The sequence below is a fragment of the Aulostomus chinensis genome, chromosome 15 (genome assembly GCF_037954235.1).
Source record: "Aulostomus chinensis isolate RoL2024-O1b breed Wild chromosome 15, RoL_Achi_v1.0, whole genome shotgun sequence".
In the NCBI taxonomy this organism is placed as follows: Eukaryota; Metazoa; Chordata; class Actinopteri; order Syngnathiformes; family Aulostomidae; genus Aulostomus; species Aulostomus chinensis.
Window position 1 is genome coordinate 18,032,709 of NC_141334.1, and position 15,264 is coordinate 18,047,972.

Genomic DNA, 15,264 nt, shown 5'->3' on the forward strand with positions numbered 1-15,264 from the left:
CACCTTCAGCTGCTGCAGCAGCTCAGGAGACAACAGCACCTTCAGGTTCATCATAGCCAAGCCTGCACTGCAACTAAAACCATAGCAAAAATACTGTTATCAACCTTCAAAAATCTGTATTGTTTTAAATCTAGTACATATTCATTTCATAAAGCCCATGCAGAAGTTCCTTTCTTAACTATAAAGCCCATGCATAGAATCAAAATGTTGCATTACAAGTGTTAAGTGTATATTTGTTTAATTAAATATAGTACACAAGTAACAAACAAAAGATGATAATTTTGTACTCACCAAATAATTGATCCTCTATCTGAAATACTTCTGGCCTTTTCTGGCAGCATCCAAGAGTTTTTTGTTTCCAAGGAACTTCTGGTACATGCTTGTGCAGGGAAAGGTGAAGTTGACACAAACTTGGAGCTCTGCTTTAACGCTGTCCACATCCAGACGATTCCTCTCGTTTCTCCATGCAGATGCCATCATTGAGAAGACTCGTTCTGTGTGTGCGTTGCTGCATGGGATGGAGAAAATGTAGGAGCTGACCTTCCTGAGATTCACAAGTGGTCCATCTGCTTTGGAAAACAGTTTCAGATACCGCTCCAGCACGTGTGCTGACGTCCACATCACAGCGACACATCAGATCGTCTTTGCTACTTTTGCTTATGAATGTAAGCTCCTTTGACCATTCCGCGTTGAATGAGGTCCGTCTTTTCGGCATGCTAACATTTAGAAACAAGACGACATAGCGGCTAACACATGGGAACAGGGGGCGGCTTGTTTACATTTTCAACCAATGAGAAATCAGGGAATTGAGTGACACCGCTTTTAGCCAATCATATTTTAAACCAATCACTGAAAGTCTTACATCATTGGATGATTTGCAGCGTTTCCTTCAAGTGCAACTCCAAAAAGGAGGACAAATAAGCGTCCGGCTTGAGGCTGCACAGGACGCCGGACAAGGCATTTAAATTCCGGACTGTCCGGCCTAAATCCGGACGTATGGCCACCCTATGTCACCGACACACCGCTTCCCAAACTGCACAGAGAGGTTAAGATTGAGGTTCAGGAGACTTCACGAACAGCAGAAAGAGTTGCATGAACGTGTGATGCGTGGACGTCGCGGGCAGTTGATTCACACGTGACTGTAACCGCACATCTTATCACGGAGGATTGCAGAAACGAGCCGCACATAAAAGTCACACTGGCGCAAACATCGTAAACCTGCTTTCAAAAGCGGCACACAAGTGGGGGATTGCGGAAAAAACTTTGTAGTTGAGGCAGACAACGGGTCCAACATGATCGTTGTCATGCAGTCAGCAGGATACCTGCATGTGAAGTTCTTCGCTCACTCCTTCACCTTGGCCTCTCAAGGGGCGTCAAACCTGTCAGCCGCAGCCGGGCTTCCAGGGAGACTGCGTCGCAGCACTGGCTCTTCTCGACAGACGCACGGTGGCAAACCACTCTAGAGAGAATCAGAAAAAGAAGTGGGAAGTGCCTGTAGATGAGCTCAAGACTGATGGCAGCACGCGATGGAACAGAGCTGATGAAAGGCTCCAGCGGTTCCTCGACCAACAGCCCGTCATACGTGCAGCAGCCATCCCCCAATGTGAGGAACAACAGCACGGATCAATTTGCCCTGAATGACACGGACATTGGGAATGCCGGGCCTTGAAGTCCATGGAAGTGGCCGACCGTTCCTGTCCACAGAGGAAATCTGGTTGCTGAGGCTGGAACCCTTCAGGCAAACAAACGTTTAAAAAAATCCTTGAATGTTTTCCATCCTGGAAAAAAAGAAACACCTCTCCTCTGTAGTCTAATAGTAATGAAGATTTAAGGAAATAGAAATGAACTGTCAATGTATTACGATGAGATAAAAGTACCACTGTCTAGCTCATTTATGTCTTCAAACTTGTTTGCTGCATATATTAAGATATGTATTGTGTGATTTACAGGAACAAAAGAGGCAGCAGACCATCAGAAACAAGAAGCCCAGGAACATCAGGAGGAACCTGATGGTCCCAGACCCTCTGCCATACCAGCCAAGATGAGGAAGGCATCCTGTGGGCTGGTAGACTTGCTTGGTCAGACTTATGGAGCTGTTGGAGGAGCCACACTCAAAAATGATCTGCCATAGCTGTAGAGGAGGTGAAGAGACACCAGGGGGTCACACCGCTGGGGCGTGGAGGAGACCCACTGAACTGGTGGAAAGTAAAGGAGCACGTCTATTCTTTACTGGCCATGCTGGCAAAAAGAAACCTCCATATCCGAGGTCCTAGCGTCCCAGCAGAAAGAGTCCTCTCAACTGCTGGAGACACTGGCACAGCACAAAGGAGCGCTCTGACATCAGGACGTGTTGATCAGCTCCTCCTTCTGAGCAAGAATGCAGACGTTCGTTCAGTGGCCAAATGCCTTTGAACTTTGAGCTCCACGGCTGGCAGCAAACAGCAGCACAGTTTATTTACTGTATTTTAATGTAAAAGTGCATGTTTTATTTTATTTTTCAATTTAACAGTAATTTACAGCTGCTGAAGCAGCTTCTTCTTTTTTTTTTTTTGGTCAAGTTGCATTGTTGACAGTACTTGTGATCCTTCAGACGCGGTCCGGCTCAGTCCAGTTCATCATTTGTCACAGCACAGAGGACCACTCTGACATCAGGTTATGTTGAGCAGGAATTCTGACAGTCAGACATTCAGTGTCCTTGAACCTGGTCGGCCCCAAGGCCAGCAGCAAACAGCCTCACATTGTACTTTGAGAGGATGCCAATGTTTGATTTTATTTTTTGTCAATTTAACAGTGATTCACTTCACAAAATTCCCCATCTGGTGAAGGAGCTGCATTTTGTTTGGTTCAAGTTGTATTGTTCAAAATGCTTGTGATAGCTGATAATACGGCCCAGGCCTCCCACATTTGTATTCATTGAAGTTGGACTGTAAAAACACTGTCAAGTCAGCTAAATAAAATGATGAAGTTCAATTTGTTCATCTCACTTCAATTTCTTTTACATTATAAAACAGATGAATTCAGATAGTTTTCCTTTAGATATAATTTCAAGTTGAAAAAGGGTAATAAATCACATCATGCTGCAAGATATCGTATCACAATACTCTCATTGCAAAATATTGAAAATGGCAGTAATGTAGTGGCTTGGGTATCGTGGTGTTGTATCAAGGACCTCTGGTGATTCCCACCTCTAACAAGTCAGTGTAGAAAGGTGCATAAACTAATTGGTACCTCAACCTGAATAAAACTTTGAAATAATGCTAGTTATGACATTTAGTTTTTAAAGTTTGATCCTGATTGCCCCTCAATAATAAATGGGTTCTATTATAAATTAATTGGTAATTCATCTCAACCTGAACAAAAGTTTGAAATGTTTAAAATATGATTGTATATCCTAGGACCTGGTCGGTCATCGAATCGGTGTCAGTTCAGTCTGTCAGGTCGGTTGCCTGCAGGGATGTGTAAAGTCCAGCAGGTGTCAGTATTCAGTGACACAGTTTCAACACAGTGCGTCAATGTGTCGAACCGCTTCATGACGCCTCATCGACCCATCACTACGTGGAGGGAGACACCATGAGACTGAGACCGCTGACAGCAACAACGATCCAACACAGACAAACAGAAACAGAGGTTAAATAGGTTGGAGGAAAGGAGACACAGGTGGTGCAATCAACACAGGTGAGACAGGTGAGGTCATCACAGGGAGGAGCACAGGAGGACAGGACACGACCACGGAGTACAACAGGAACAGGAGACAGGGGTCGTGACAGCTGTGGTTGTTTCCTCTGTTACTGCTGTAAAAGGGAGGTGTCCTTTGTTCTTTGGCAGCCTTTCACTCACAAGTTAAAGAGCCAAGAAGTTCTGATGAAACTTTCCAACTTCTGTTTCCTCATTCAGTCGTGAATTTCATGTTTTAACCTGATAACTGTTAGATTGTCATGATGATGAAGAAAATGTCACATGGTGGAGGATGACATGGACACTCTGTATTCCATGATAAACAGTTGTGGTGAGCAGCTGATGGGTCGACTGTCCAAGGCGACTCAGGTTCACCAGCTGGACTTTAAAATATTAGATGTTATGTAGAGATTTAAAAGCTAAATCAGTTGGTGCTTCAACTGTGACGGTCCAGTAGAAGTGGTAGAGGAGTGTCAGGGAGCAGAAATGATGCTGGACATATGTTTGATAGAGGTTTTTATCATTTATTATTGTTATTATCTATTTTTACCAAGTGTGGAAATGATTGTGTGGAGAGTCCTCAGAAGAATGGGAGCGCCTCTGCTCTTTGAAAGACGAACATCTGGTTGTATTTCCACAGAACTCAGAACTTTTATCTGACCACCGAAATAATTGACTACATTTCACCAAGGAAAAATGTAGTTTCCAGATGTCTGATCACGCCGTAGCTTTAGGGAAGCGATTCTATTGGTGCTAAATTCATTGTCATGTTCCATCCTAACAGTGGACCGTGTTGTGTACCTTCGTCCCTCCCAAAGTGATCCTTTTATTGACAGAGCAACAGGCATCCTTGGAACAACTTTGGACTCTACTTCCCCATTAAAAAAGAAGACTATGAATCCAAGGAAACAAGCACCTTGGAACAATTCTGAAACCACGCAGCTTAAAATAAAAAAAACCTCAAAAACTAGAGAGGATATGGCGCTCCTCCGAACTCCGTAGACGCTGGGATAGGCTCCAGCCCCCCGCAACTCTGAACCCAAACAGACTCAGGGACAGCTTCTTCCCCAAAGCTGTCACCATGCTGACCTCCAGTTTGCTCTGATGTAAACTGCACTGACCACTGCACCACCTGACATCAGCTACCGCTATCATTTAATGCTCTCTCAGTCGCCCTTTTGGACTCAAATCTGTGCTCATAATGTTCTGTTTTTCTGTTTGTGTCTTTTACTGTGTTTTTATATTTATACTGTACAGTATTTTATATTGTGCCAATTATGTGTACACCTTAATGGAGATGCTCATCAAATCTCATTGTCCTGTTTATAATGACAATAAAGGGTTTCTACTCTGTTCTGTCTGCTCTACTTGTCAGAGTCTTGAGAGAACTTTTGCTGTGATTTGACGCGACACCGACAAAACTGACTTGACTGTTTAAAGATCCTGTGACACAATTTGCCCAATATCTTTGGCGTGCGTGTGAGATTTGAGAGACGAGTCAGCTTCCTTTCATACTGACGAGAGTTATCTAGTGGGTGTAAGGATGCGTCCCTCCTGCTATGATGGAGGTCAAAGAAAAAACTGGAAAACACTTGTGTAGTGATCTACAATTCCTTTTTAAAAAAAAAACAAAACCCTTTTGTAGGTTAATTGCAGTTAAACTGTACTTTGAGAGAGTTGGAGTGTACAACACATCCCTCTTGTGGCTAAATAGGGCAATTACATTTGTAAAGTTGGGAGGGGAGTTTAAATATGATCCTATATATATATATATATATATATATATATATATATATATATCAGAGAGAGAGAGAGAGAAAGACAAAGAGATTTTTAGCAATTTTGAGTTCGTTTTTGGGCTGCACGGTGGTGCAGTGGTCAGCACTGTCGCCTCACAGCAAGAAGGTTCCGGGTTCGGGTCCTGGCTCCGGCACGGGATCTTTCTGTGTGGAGTCTCCATGTTCTCCCTGTTCCTGTGTGGGTTCTCTCTGGTACTCCAGCTTCCTCCCACAGTCCAAAGACATCAAGAGGGGACGAGGCTGATTGATACTCTAAATTGACTGTAGGTGTGACTGTGAGTGTGAATGGTTGTCTGTCTCTATGTGTTGGTCCTGTGATGGACTGGTGACCTGTCCAGGGTGAACCCCGCCTCTCATCTGAAGGCTGCTGGTATAGGCTCCAGCCCCCCCGCGACCCTTAATGTGTAGGAATAAGCGGAAGATGACGATGGAGTTCGTTATTCTATACTCTATTCAAGATTATTTATTTCTTATTGCACTGCTTTTTTTAGAATAAGCAAGCACCATAATTGGATGAATGAGAGCCATCGCAGAGGCAGAGAGTTTAGAATGAATAAATTCAATATTTTGAATTTATTTTAAAAATCTCGACACTAGGACATGTATTTCAAAATCCTTTTAATACCACTGTTAGTGACGTAGAGTTCATTCTCCAAAACATTTGTTGACACATAAGAATAACTTATAAGTGAACGTAAAATATAGTGAAATTTTATACTTTTATTGGAGGATTATTGGGAAGACTATTTTCCTCAACTTTTCCAGGACTTGAGGAAAGATCATTAAGAAAATATAAAACCATCTCAAATCCCAAGCCTACGGTCTGAAATTATATGTGGCTTTGAGAAAAATTCTTTTGGTTTATCAGTAATTTACTTCAGTATCCATTTATCGACTACTGACCAAAATATTTATTTATATATATATTTTGTTTGTGTAAACTTCTGACTTGGGGAAAAACAGAATTTTCATTTAATTTCCAGATTCATATTTGTTTAAATGTATACTTCCTGCCATGTTTCTGGCCCCGCCCCCTGGAGGTAAGCCCCGCCCAAACCACCGGATGCTGCCGGGGATTCTTGATACCTATTGGCTATGACATTAGTTGTTTGTTTATGAACTCAGCTGCTATATATAAGCTCGGGAAGTGTCCTACTTCTTTGCTTCAACCTTGGTTGAAAACGATTGAGAGACACAGAGACATTCTTTGCTATTTCTTCCTCTCTTCAGCACCAAACCCTTTCTGAACAAGGTAAGTGGCTAACAAATTGAGAAGCTTGTGCGAATCTTGGATCTCATCCAGTGTGTAGAGCTCCCTAAATGTTTGTGTGAAGAATTATTAGCATAATGAAGCCATTCAAAGTATTTTTGGAGAGAAATATATATTTATTGTCTATCCTACCAGCAAACAAGGAGACAAATACCCAGAGACACCTGCTAAAGTCTATTAGCTGTCGGTTAGCTTAGCACTGTGAATGCCAGTAGTGAGTGTTGTCGCGCCTTCAACAACTGTCGAAAAACAGCCTCTTCTTCAACGATTTTTTCTTGCATTTATTAGGATTCCATTTTAGCGTCGTGTTCATGCAATTTTATAATCAGACACAATGAGAGCTATTTTACTGTGTGATTGACCGAGCACCTTCAAACTAAAACAGCGCCCAGTAAAGCAAAACTTTTATCCACTTCAAGAGGCTGAAAAGATTTAAGAAATGTATGTATTCGAACTCTTATACAACAACAGAGGCACCGACTGGTTTTGGAACTTCACATCAACCATTGTGCTAACTCCAGCGCTAATGCTAACCTACGCGAAGCTAACTAGCTAGCCTCTGCAGTTCCAGCTTCCTAAAGCGCGCATGGAGGGAGAAGCGCTTCTCTCTCGTTGGCTGGCAGCGGGAGGACAGATGTGAACTTCTGTAGAGTTAAATAATGGACAACACTGCTTGACTTCGTCTTTCAACGGAGTCAATAACAGAGAGGAATGTATGTAGAACGTAAATACGAATGCAAGTTAATGCTGGTTGGGGTTTGTTCTGACTTTGGTGAGTGTGTTTGCTCTTCAGTGTACCCCTGTGTTTGAAGTTAATATTATTGAATTAATACAAAGTTAATTCACCAAAATGTACAAGCATGTTGTGCCAGCAGGATGTTGTTTTTAAACCCTTCTCAATGCTATAGAATCCTACTTGGTCTCAGTAGATTACCGGGCCTACATTGCGTTGCCTTTTCGATGATGAGCCTCTTTCTTGCCGTTGATTTGCTGATGTGTGGCTCCTGGTGAAACTCTGCAGATTTCTCTAAAACAACCATCTGTAATCAGGGATATTTTTTGCACAGACATGCAGGAGCGTGACTTGTTGATGGCATGTAGTAATTTGTGAAAGAAGCAGCACTACAAGCGCGATCATGAAGAATTTCAGAAGGAATGATATTAAAATGCAGGTTCATGAATATTGATTTGATTGAGGTGATTGTCACGTAGCTTCTTGTGGCTCCTTGGTTTGGACCAAGTATGTAAACGCATCAACAAGTTTTTTGTGATTGCTTGAGTTATTTCATGTCAGGGCTTCTTCTTCTAGATGCCTCGTGGCCGTGGCCATCGCTCTCGGGCTACAACCTGGTCAACTGTGACCTGGGAGCCACAGGAGCCTCGCTTCCACCATGATGCACGTATGTACCAGCGACTCCATGGAACATTGCTTTTATTTAAGGTGCCTGTTATACTCCCTGTTTGTAGAAGCCCTGGTTTACCAAGAATGTCTCCTAGTTAAATCTGTGTGTTTCCACTGGTTCCTGACAGGCTACGGTACTGGCTACCGGCACGCTGTCCAGAAATGGCCAGTTTCAGAGCTGACGGGAAAAAGCCACAAGCTGATCCTTCCAGTGGAGTCTCCACACCAGAAGGTAGAAGTGATGTGGAATTGAAATGAAATCAGTCCAAGTCAACATTATTTAGTGTTTATTTTTCCAAGCAACTGGTTGTTTTGTTTCAGTTTGGACTGATCGTTGGAGACTCCCACCTGCGAGGAGTCGTTGATGGTTTCGTTAGGATGCCTGAGGGAAGACTGGCCTTCGGTGTGATGTCAACACCAGGGGCCAGCGCCGCTGAGCTGAGGACTGAGGTCCTCCACGCTGTGGTGCCCCGTTCACCCGAGGTCGTCTGCCTCCTGGCTCCTAGCAACAATTTGACGAGGAGCAGGACCATCAGCCAGGCAGGAGCAGACTTCGGCTTGCTCCTGACCTCCGTCTGCAGGCGCTGGAGGAATGTACGTAGCTGGTTTTAATGTTTGTTTGTTTGTTTTTAGTCATTTATCATAGGGTTAAATGTGGTAGGTTGTACACACTTTTAGACATGCATAGAGAATATTTAAATGTGTACGATGAGCAGTTTGATTTCATCTGCTGTTTTTTTAGGTCTTTGTTCTTGACTTCCCTCCACGTCTCAACATTGACGTGGCTCACCAGGAAGCTCTGCGCCGGGAGTTTCAGCACGTGGCTGCACGAATGGGTGAGTACGTTTGTAAATTGGGCTACTTTTTTATTTGTGATTTTTCTTGGTTGAGGGATTTGGGTTCTTTGTGTCTGATTAGTGGAACTGAATCATGTTACTTTTCTGGATCAATAGGAAGTCTTTGTTAATAGTTGCATGTGACAGTTGATGTGTTCATCCAGAAACACCTGCACGTATCTAGGAAATCAAACTTACTGGTATTTGATGATTTACTGCCTTTTGCTGGTTACAGTTTGTGGAAGTCACATTTCCATAGTTACATTGTTTTTTGAGCCATCTTTCAAAAACACATTATCAGCTTTTGCAGAACCAAAAGTGTCTCTACGATCTGTGCAGGCATTCTAATGATTAGTGATTGTGATGTTTATTTCAGGTGTGAAGTACGTGCCTGTTGCTGAGCACTTCCCCCTGCAACGCCGTGAGCTGTGGTGCAGAGATGGCGTAAGTAAACCCGATGTGGTGATGGCAGCAGGAAATGTGACTTGCATCTCTTTATAGTTGACAGTAAAAGTTCATGTCTTCAAAGTCCAGTGTTGATTTTTGTCCATTTACGTTGAGTGTGGTGTTTGTGAAGGTTCACCTGAGTGACAGCGATGGGATGAAGATCCTGATGAAGCTGCTGGTCTCAGCTGCTCACCGGCAGCTGTAGACATCAACCCAGCAGGATCCAGTCCCTCACAGACCCAGAGGTGACGGGTACAGCCCACCTCTGGGTGGAGAGAGGAGCACAGGAGGAGGCAGACTGGGACGGGACACGGAGAGTCCACGACCTCAGAGACCCAGAGGTCACTGGTGTTGGTGGCTGATGACGGGGACAGAGGATGTCGGGACAGAGGACCTCCAGGTAGGAACTCCTAACTAAAGTGTGGATTTGATTGATGGATGGAGTGTCGGTTGTTTGAATGATGTTTTTAATGAGATGAGGATGCTGGATGATGAGGGAATAAACTCAACCCTGCATTGTCTTTCTCCTCCCTAGTCAAGCGTGAGAGCCCCCCCACCTCCTCATCCCTCTCTTCTCCTCGGGTGGCAACAAGATCTTGCGCGGGGGTGTGGTCAGGCAACGTCAGGGTCCTTCTGCCGATGCTTGACCCTGTTCACTCATGAGACCGATGCAAAGAGACCAAGGTAGACCAGCCTTTATATCTGGGTGTAGCCTTGGTGGAGCAGGTCTCTTCAGGTAAGTAATGTTTAGCATGTTACTATGGCAACAAGCTAAATACACACCTGCATGTAACATGGCAACATTTTAGAAAATACACTTTATGGCCCTTCATCAAAAGAGCAGGACAAGAAGACAGACACATTTGTGTCCTGCAGTAGAGACCAGCTCACTGCTAGTTAGCTTAGCACAATCAGTAGCAGAAGGGGATGAATAGAACCTTTGACTTCTATTTCATCTTTTTATATTAAACCAGAAATGTTTTAAACACATTAAACCTACAAGAACTTAGTCCTCCAAAATCTTCTCCTTTAGCACTCCAGGGGTTCTTTTTTCCTTCATTGCAACAGCATATTTCCATCCATTTTAATGACATTCAACAACAAAACACACACCTTTCTATGTAGCTTTAACACACTTGTGAGTTCCTCCTACACCAGAATAGACATTTGCATATTAACATCAAATGCTGTTGCTAATGAAGGTTTTCTTTCCCCAAATGTCATAAAAAAGCAAAAGACACTGGTAGAGGTACTTCCATACAACTGGAATGGGGTTCAACTCCCTGCGGTGTCCATGCTTCCAAATATGACATTATTTCCTCCATGCAGTAGTAAGATTTTTAATAAGCATTCATGTATTTTTCATGTAACTTTAGAAATATGCCCATCTTATATCATTTGATGCTGCAAATACCTTCTGAAGCTTGGATTGCTTGGGTCTATTGGGTTCACACTTTTTATTTCTAGTCATCAACAAATGCTTTGTTTGGGATTTTTCTGGTACCAAATCACCGCCCAGTCAAGGAAGCAGTTTCAGCTCAGTGCCTGATTGGGAAGTTAAAATATTTCCTGGTTAGGACCCGAACACTGGGCAGTGTGGGGGCCCTGCTCAAATCCAGGAACGTATTCATTTTTTCTTCAAAACAAATCAACATAATAAAAAAACTCATGAAACGTTGCTCCTCCAGGTGGTCTGGCAGTTACTTTACTGACGTTACACTTGAACAATCTTTCCCAGGGGCTTCATCCGATTCTCCTTCACTTTTGTCACTGCATACAAGCGACCCCAGCGATGGAAAATTGCAGAGCTTTATGAGGGGCTGCTGCATGCTGATGTTTCGCCATGATTCATGAAACCATCACATCTCACTTTATTGTTTCAAGTCATGTAGATATGAGAAGAATGGACCACGGAAACAAACCTGTGTATTGGAGTTTAATCTCCTCTTCTATATATTAATGTGATATTCCTTGAGACTGCAATTCAATTCAAGATAACATCGCTAAATAAGTCGACAACAAACCTCTTCTTTCATAATCCCTTTATTTTAAAGGAAATTTAAATATTTACGGCCGGAACGGAGTTCCGTTTAAAAAAAGGAGGAGAAGGGAGCTGTCAAAATCCCATATTAAATTTAAAAAAAAACCCGACGTCTGAAGGTGGTTTCACTCTGAACGCGTGGGAGGAAGGCATTCTCCCTGTTCCTGCTGGGTTCTCTCTGGTACTCCAGCTTCCTCCCACAGTCCAAAGACATCAAGAGAGGACGAGGCTGATTGATACTCTAAATTGACAGTAGGTGTGACTGTGGGGCTTTGGGGGCTGCAGTTGTGTGGGGAATAGACACCCGAAAACTGTAATAAAAATCACCCAAAACCAATTAAAAACCATAAAACTTTGGTGGCGGCGGCGCTAAACGCGTGCGTACAGTTCCGGCAAGGCTTTTAATCCACTTTCACCACTAGGTAGAACCTGTCGTACGACTATTTAGAGACCACTGACGGCATCTTTGATATTATTTGTTTGGTCCAGTAGAGATAAAGCATTTCACTGTTCTTGTCATATCAAATCATCCATATAAAGCTATCAAGTAACATTAAATAAAATATATATATTTCTTTTCATTTCTTGCTAAATCTTTTTCATCATTTCTACTTCCAGTAAACTTTAATTTTTTTTTAATGAACAATGTTAGTTATTTATTTTCCGAGAAGAATTGACAAATCATGGTGTAACAACATAGACAGAGCAGATGTACACAATATAACGCGCGCTGATTCATATAAATATACCTCGAACTTAAATATACATCATTTGTGGCCCGTTAGCCTCATTTGGGTGGAGTGTTTGGCACTGTGCAGTGGATGCATACCACGTTCATGAGAGCGGGAGTGAGAGGAGGTAACGGCATACCTTCAAGTCATCGCGTAGCTGCCATCTTCATCACCACGGATCATAAAACTTCTTAATCTTCCTCAATTCTTCTCCCAAGTGGCGCCACTTAAACCCTTCAAAAATTATTCACATGCAGTTTACCAAAATTTTACTGTTATACCACTGAGGTTTAAAACATATACCACAAAGCAATTCAAGAACATGTACACCATCAAAACACAAACTGAAAATAAACTGTCACAACTGAGTGTGTCCACGACCGAGTTGGTCAGTCCGGTCAATACGTTTGCGAGCAAGAAAAATAACAACTGGTTCTTGCTGACTGCTTGAACAAGGCAGGTTCGTTCCGTCTCGTCTGTCTGCTTGTCAGCGGCTGATTCAGATAAATTCCAGGATGATGGTACAGAGTGACAGCCTGATGAACTTTTGTAAAAGAGCAAAATCATGTCAGCGATACCAAAACATGATATGAAGAGCAGAGACTGAGCAACACTCCAGAGGCAGAAGGGTAGATTGGCTAAGCGTCGAGACACTGGCTCGACAAGTGTCTGACAGGTGCACAAAGCAGCAAACAGCACTAAAGTTCCCATGCAGAGGTTAAAAATGGCTTTGAGCCACTCTCGAATTTGGGATCTGGGCTGCATCAGGTAGAGTCCAATCTGAACTCCAGCCATGTAGATGGCTACATAGCCCACCAAGGAGAACACCCCCTCTTTGTTAGCGTGCAGCAGGTCCTTCCCTCTGTCTTTGTTATGGATCAAGAAAGCTTTAAGCCCCGTCGTCTCCAGAGCCAACTGATACGAGCCGCTGATCAGAAGGGCAAAGAGCCAGGACTTGCTGACAGGTAGAACAACTAAAAGCATCGAAGTCACGACTCTCACGATGGCTAGTGTGAAGAAGAAATTCCAGTGGACGCCATATTCCGTCACGTGCTCCTGGTAGCCGGCCATTTTGACAGACACCAGCCTTGCCGTACCCAGAGCAACCAGGGGCCAGACGGACAGGAGCTGCTTTAAGATATAACTCAGCTTGGATCCAGAGAAGTCCTTCCTCCGGGCCTCCGGGCACACCAGGCCATTCGCAAGGACAAAAGCTCCCACACCAAAGTCCATAACTCCTGTTCCATAAGTTTCTGTTTTGGCATATCGCCTCGGGAAGACTCTGAAGTCTACGGCGAGAATACTGATGGCTGTTTTCACATTCACCATCACTCTAAAGATAGTCACAAAGGGAATGTGTTTGAACCGCACGTGGCTCTGCAGGAAGGTGCCGAAGGAGGTCTGGCGGTTGGTCCGGTAGATGTAGATGAGAACGCAAGTCAAAGCCACGGTAAAACTCAGGACCACCTGGTGGAGAACGTCACTCAGTACAGTGCATGACAATATGAGGGGAAGGATCAGCACGGAGAAATCTAGAAGCAGGTGAGAAACCAGAGGAAGAGGAAGAGGAAGATGCCCTCTGGCCTGATGGTGAAGGATCAGAACGAGTCCTCGGTTGATGACGCACAGGGGGCTGAGAAATGAACCCACTGCCACCTCCTCCATACTGGTCCCATTGAGATTACTGATGAAGGCTTCCTTCAGCTCCTTCTGAGACATGACCTGCAAAACACAAATGATTGCGCAATCAGTCGTTTGCTATGTCAGACACACCGGAGACTAGATTAAAAATTTTAAAAACAACTTCTAAAACACTTGAAAAGCGCATCCATGCTGAATTCACAGCAGTGTAGGAAGCCTAAATACCGGATATAAAACAAAGCTGAACTACAAATTTAAAGCCCCCCAAGTTTTGCAAATGATGACCTCCCAAAAACGTCACCTGAAACCGTGTAGACAAATCTGTACGTGTCGACCCTGTGCGCCAACAGCAAGGACATTTGTTTGATATGTGCACGGATGGTGTGTTTGTTGAATGACAATAAAGCAAGTCTCTAAGTATTAGCCTTAGCTTACAAGCACATTTTCGGAGGAATATTCAAACGTCTTTCGCTATTATCTCGCATGTTCACAAGCGAATGCCTATTAAGCATTGCCCTTTTTTAAAAGAAATAAATTGAAAATTACATTGAACATGAAAATGCCGTTTCCCCTGGAGTCTCACAAGCGTTAACCAACACCAGCGAAATCACTGGATGTGACACAACGACGGTAAATGACGTCACGAAGTGAACGAAGTGAGTTAAATACGTGTCCTGTCGCTTGTACTTACCACAGGTTTGATTGTATCGCAGGTGAACAGAAATACTACTTTTACAGCGCAGACGGACAACAGCCTGCAGACCCCAAACTCCCCAAAACGCTTGCTTCCGTCTTCTGTCACATGGTGCATTCAGGAAAGCTAGGACTTCTGAAAACTCCCCACTCACCAGATTAGCCTGCTTGAGCGTTTCAAAAATATTGTTAAATATTACTATGTGAATTATGGATTTGAATAAATATAACGGTTATGGTTTATGCATGTATAATAAAGCTGATGAACTGAATATCATGACATGGAGATAAGATGGACTGAAAGGATAAGTAAACATACATAACCTTAAAATTGTAGTTTTAACCTTAAATAAAGGTCACGATGTAACAATTCAGTGTTAAAGCTTAAATTAAAAATGTATTTGTTCGTTCAGCTTAAAGTTCAATCACAGAACAATAGTTTAAAAAAGGTAAGGGGATGCTCAGTGGTTACTATACCTACAAATGTCAAGCTAAATTCATTGATACCGTGATTTTGAAGTCTTGACAGATTTGCAGTCTGAGCTATATTTTAGACTGTCAGTTTATGTTTCTAAATATCCATGTATTGCTTTCAATTTAGGTTTATGAAATAGGTATAAGAAATATTTACCATTATTAACAAATTAATCATGAATGCCATATATTTACTTAGATTGATAACTACTGTCCAAACTGCATGAAAATAACATTTTTCATCAAGGGAGATTG

At 43.0% G+C, this 15,264-nt stretch overlaps 1 protein-coding gene across 1 annotated transcript; it reads right to left on the reverse strand.

Annotated features, from left to right (window-relative positions):
* Window positions 1-11,356: 11,356 nt before the first annotated feature.
* Window positions 11,357-14,650, reverse strand: pigw (phosphatidylinositol glycan anchor biosynthesis, class W). The gene is made up of 2 exons (XM_086226505.1): window positions 14,534-14,650; window positions 11,357-13,923 (listed from the first exon to the last, which is right to left on the reverse strand). The coding sequence occupies exon 2, from the start codon at window positions 13,918-13,920 to the stop codon at window positions 12,460-12,462; it is 1,461 nt and encodes a 486-aa protein (XP_086082631.1). The 5' UTR covers window positions 13,921-13,923; window positions 14,534-14,650; the 3' UTR covers window positions 11,357-12,459.
* Between the last annotated feature and the right edge of the window lie 614 nt (window positions 14,651-15,264).

Excerpts from the sequence above, each read along its gene's own strand:
- pigw (XM_086226505.1), bottom strand. The coding sequence starts at position 13,920 with ATGTCTCAGAAGGAGCTGAAGGAAGCCTTCATCAGTAATCTCAATGGG.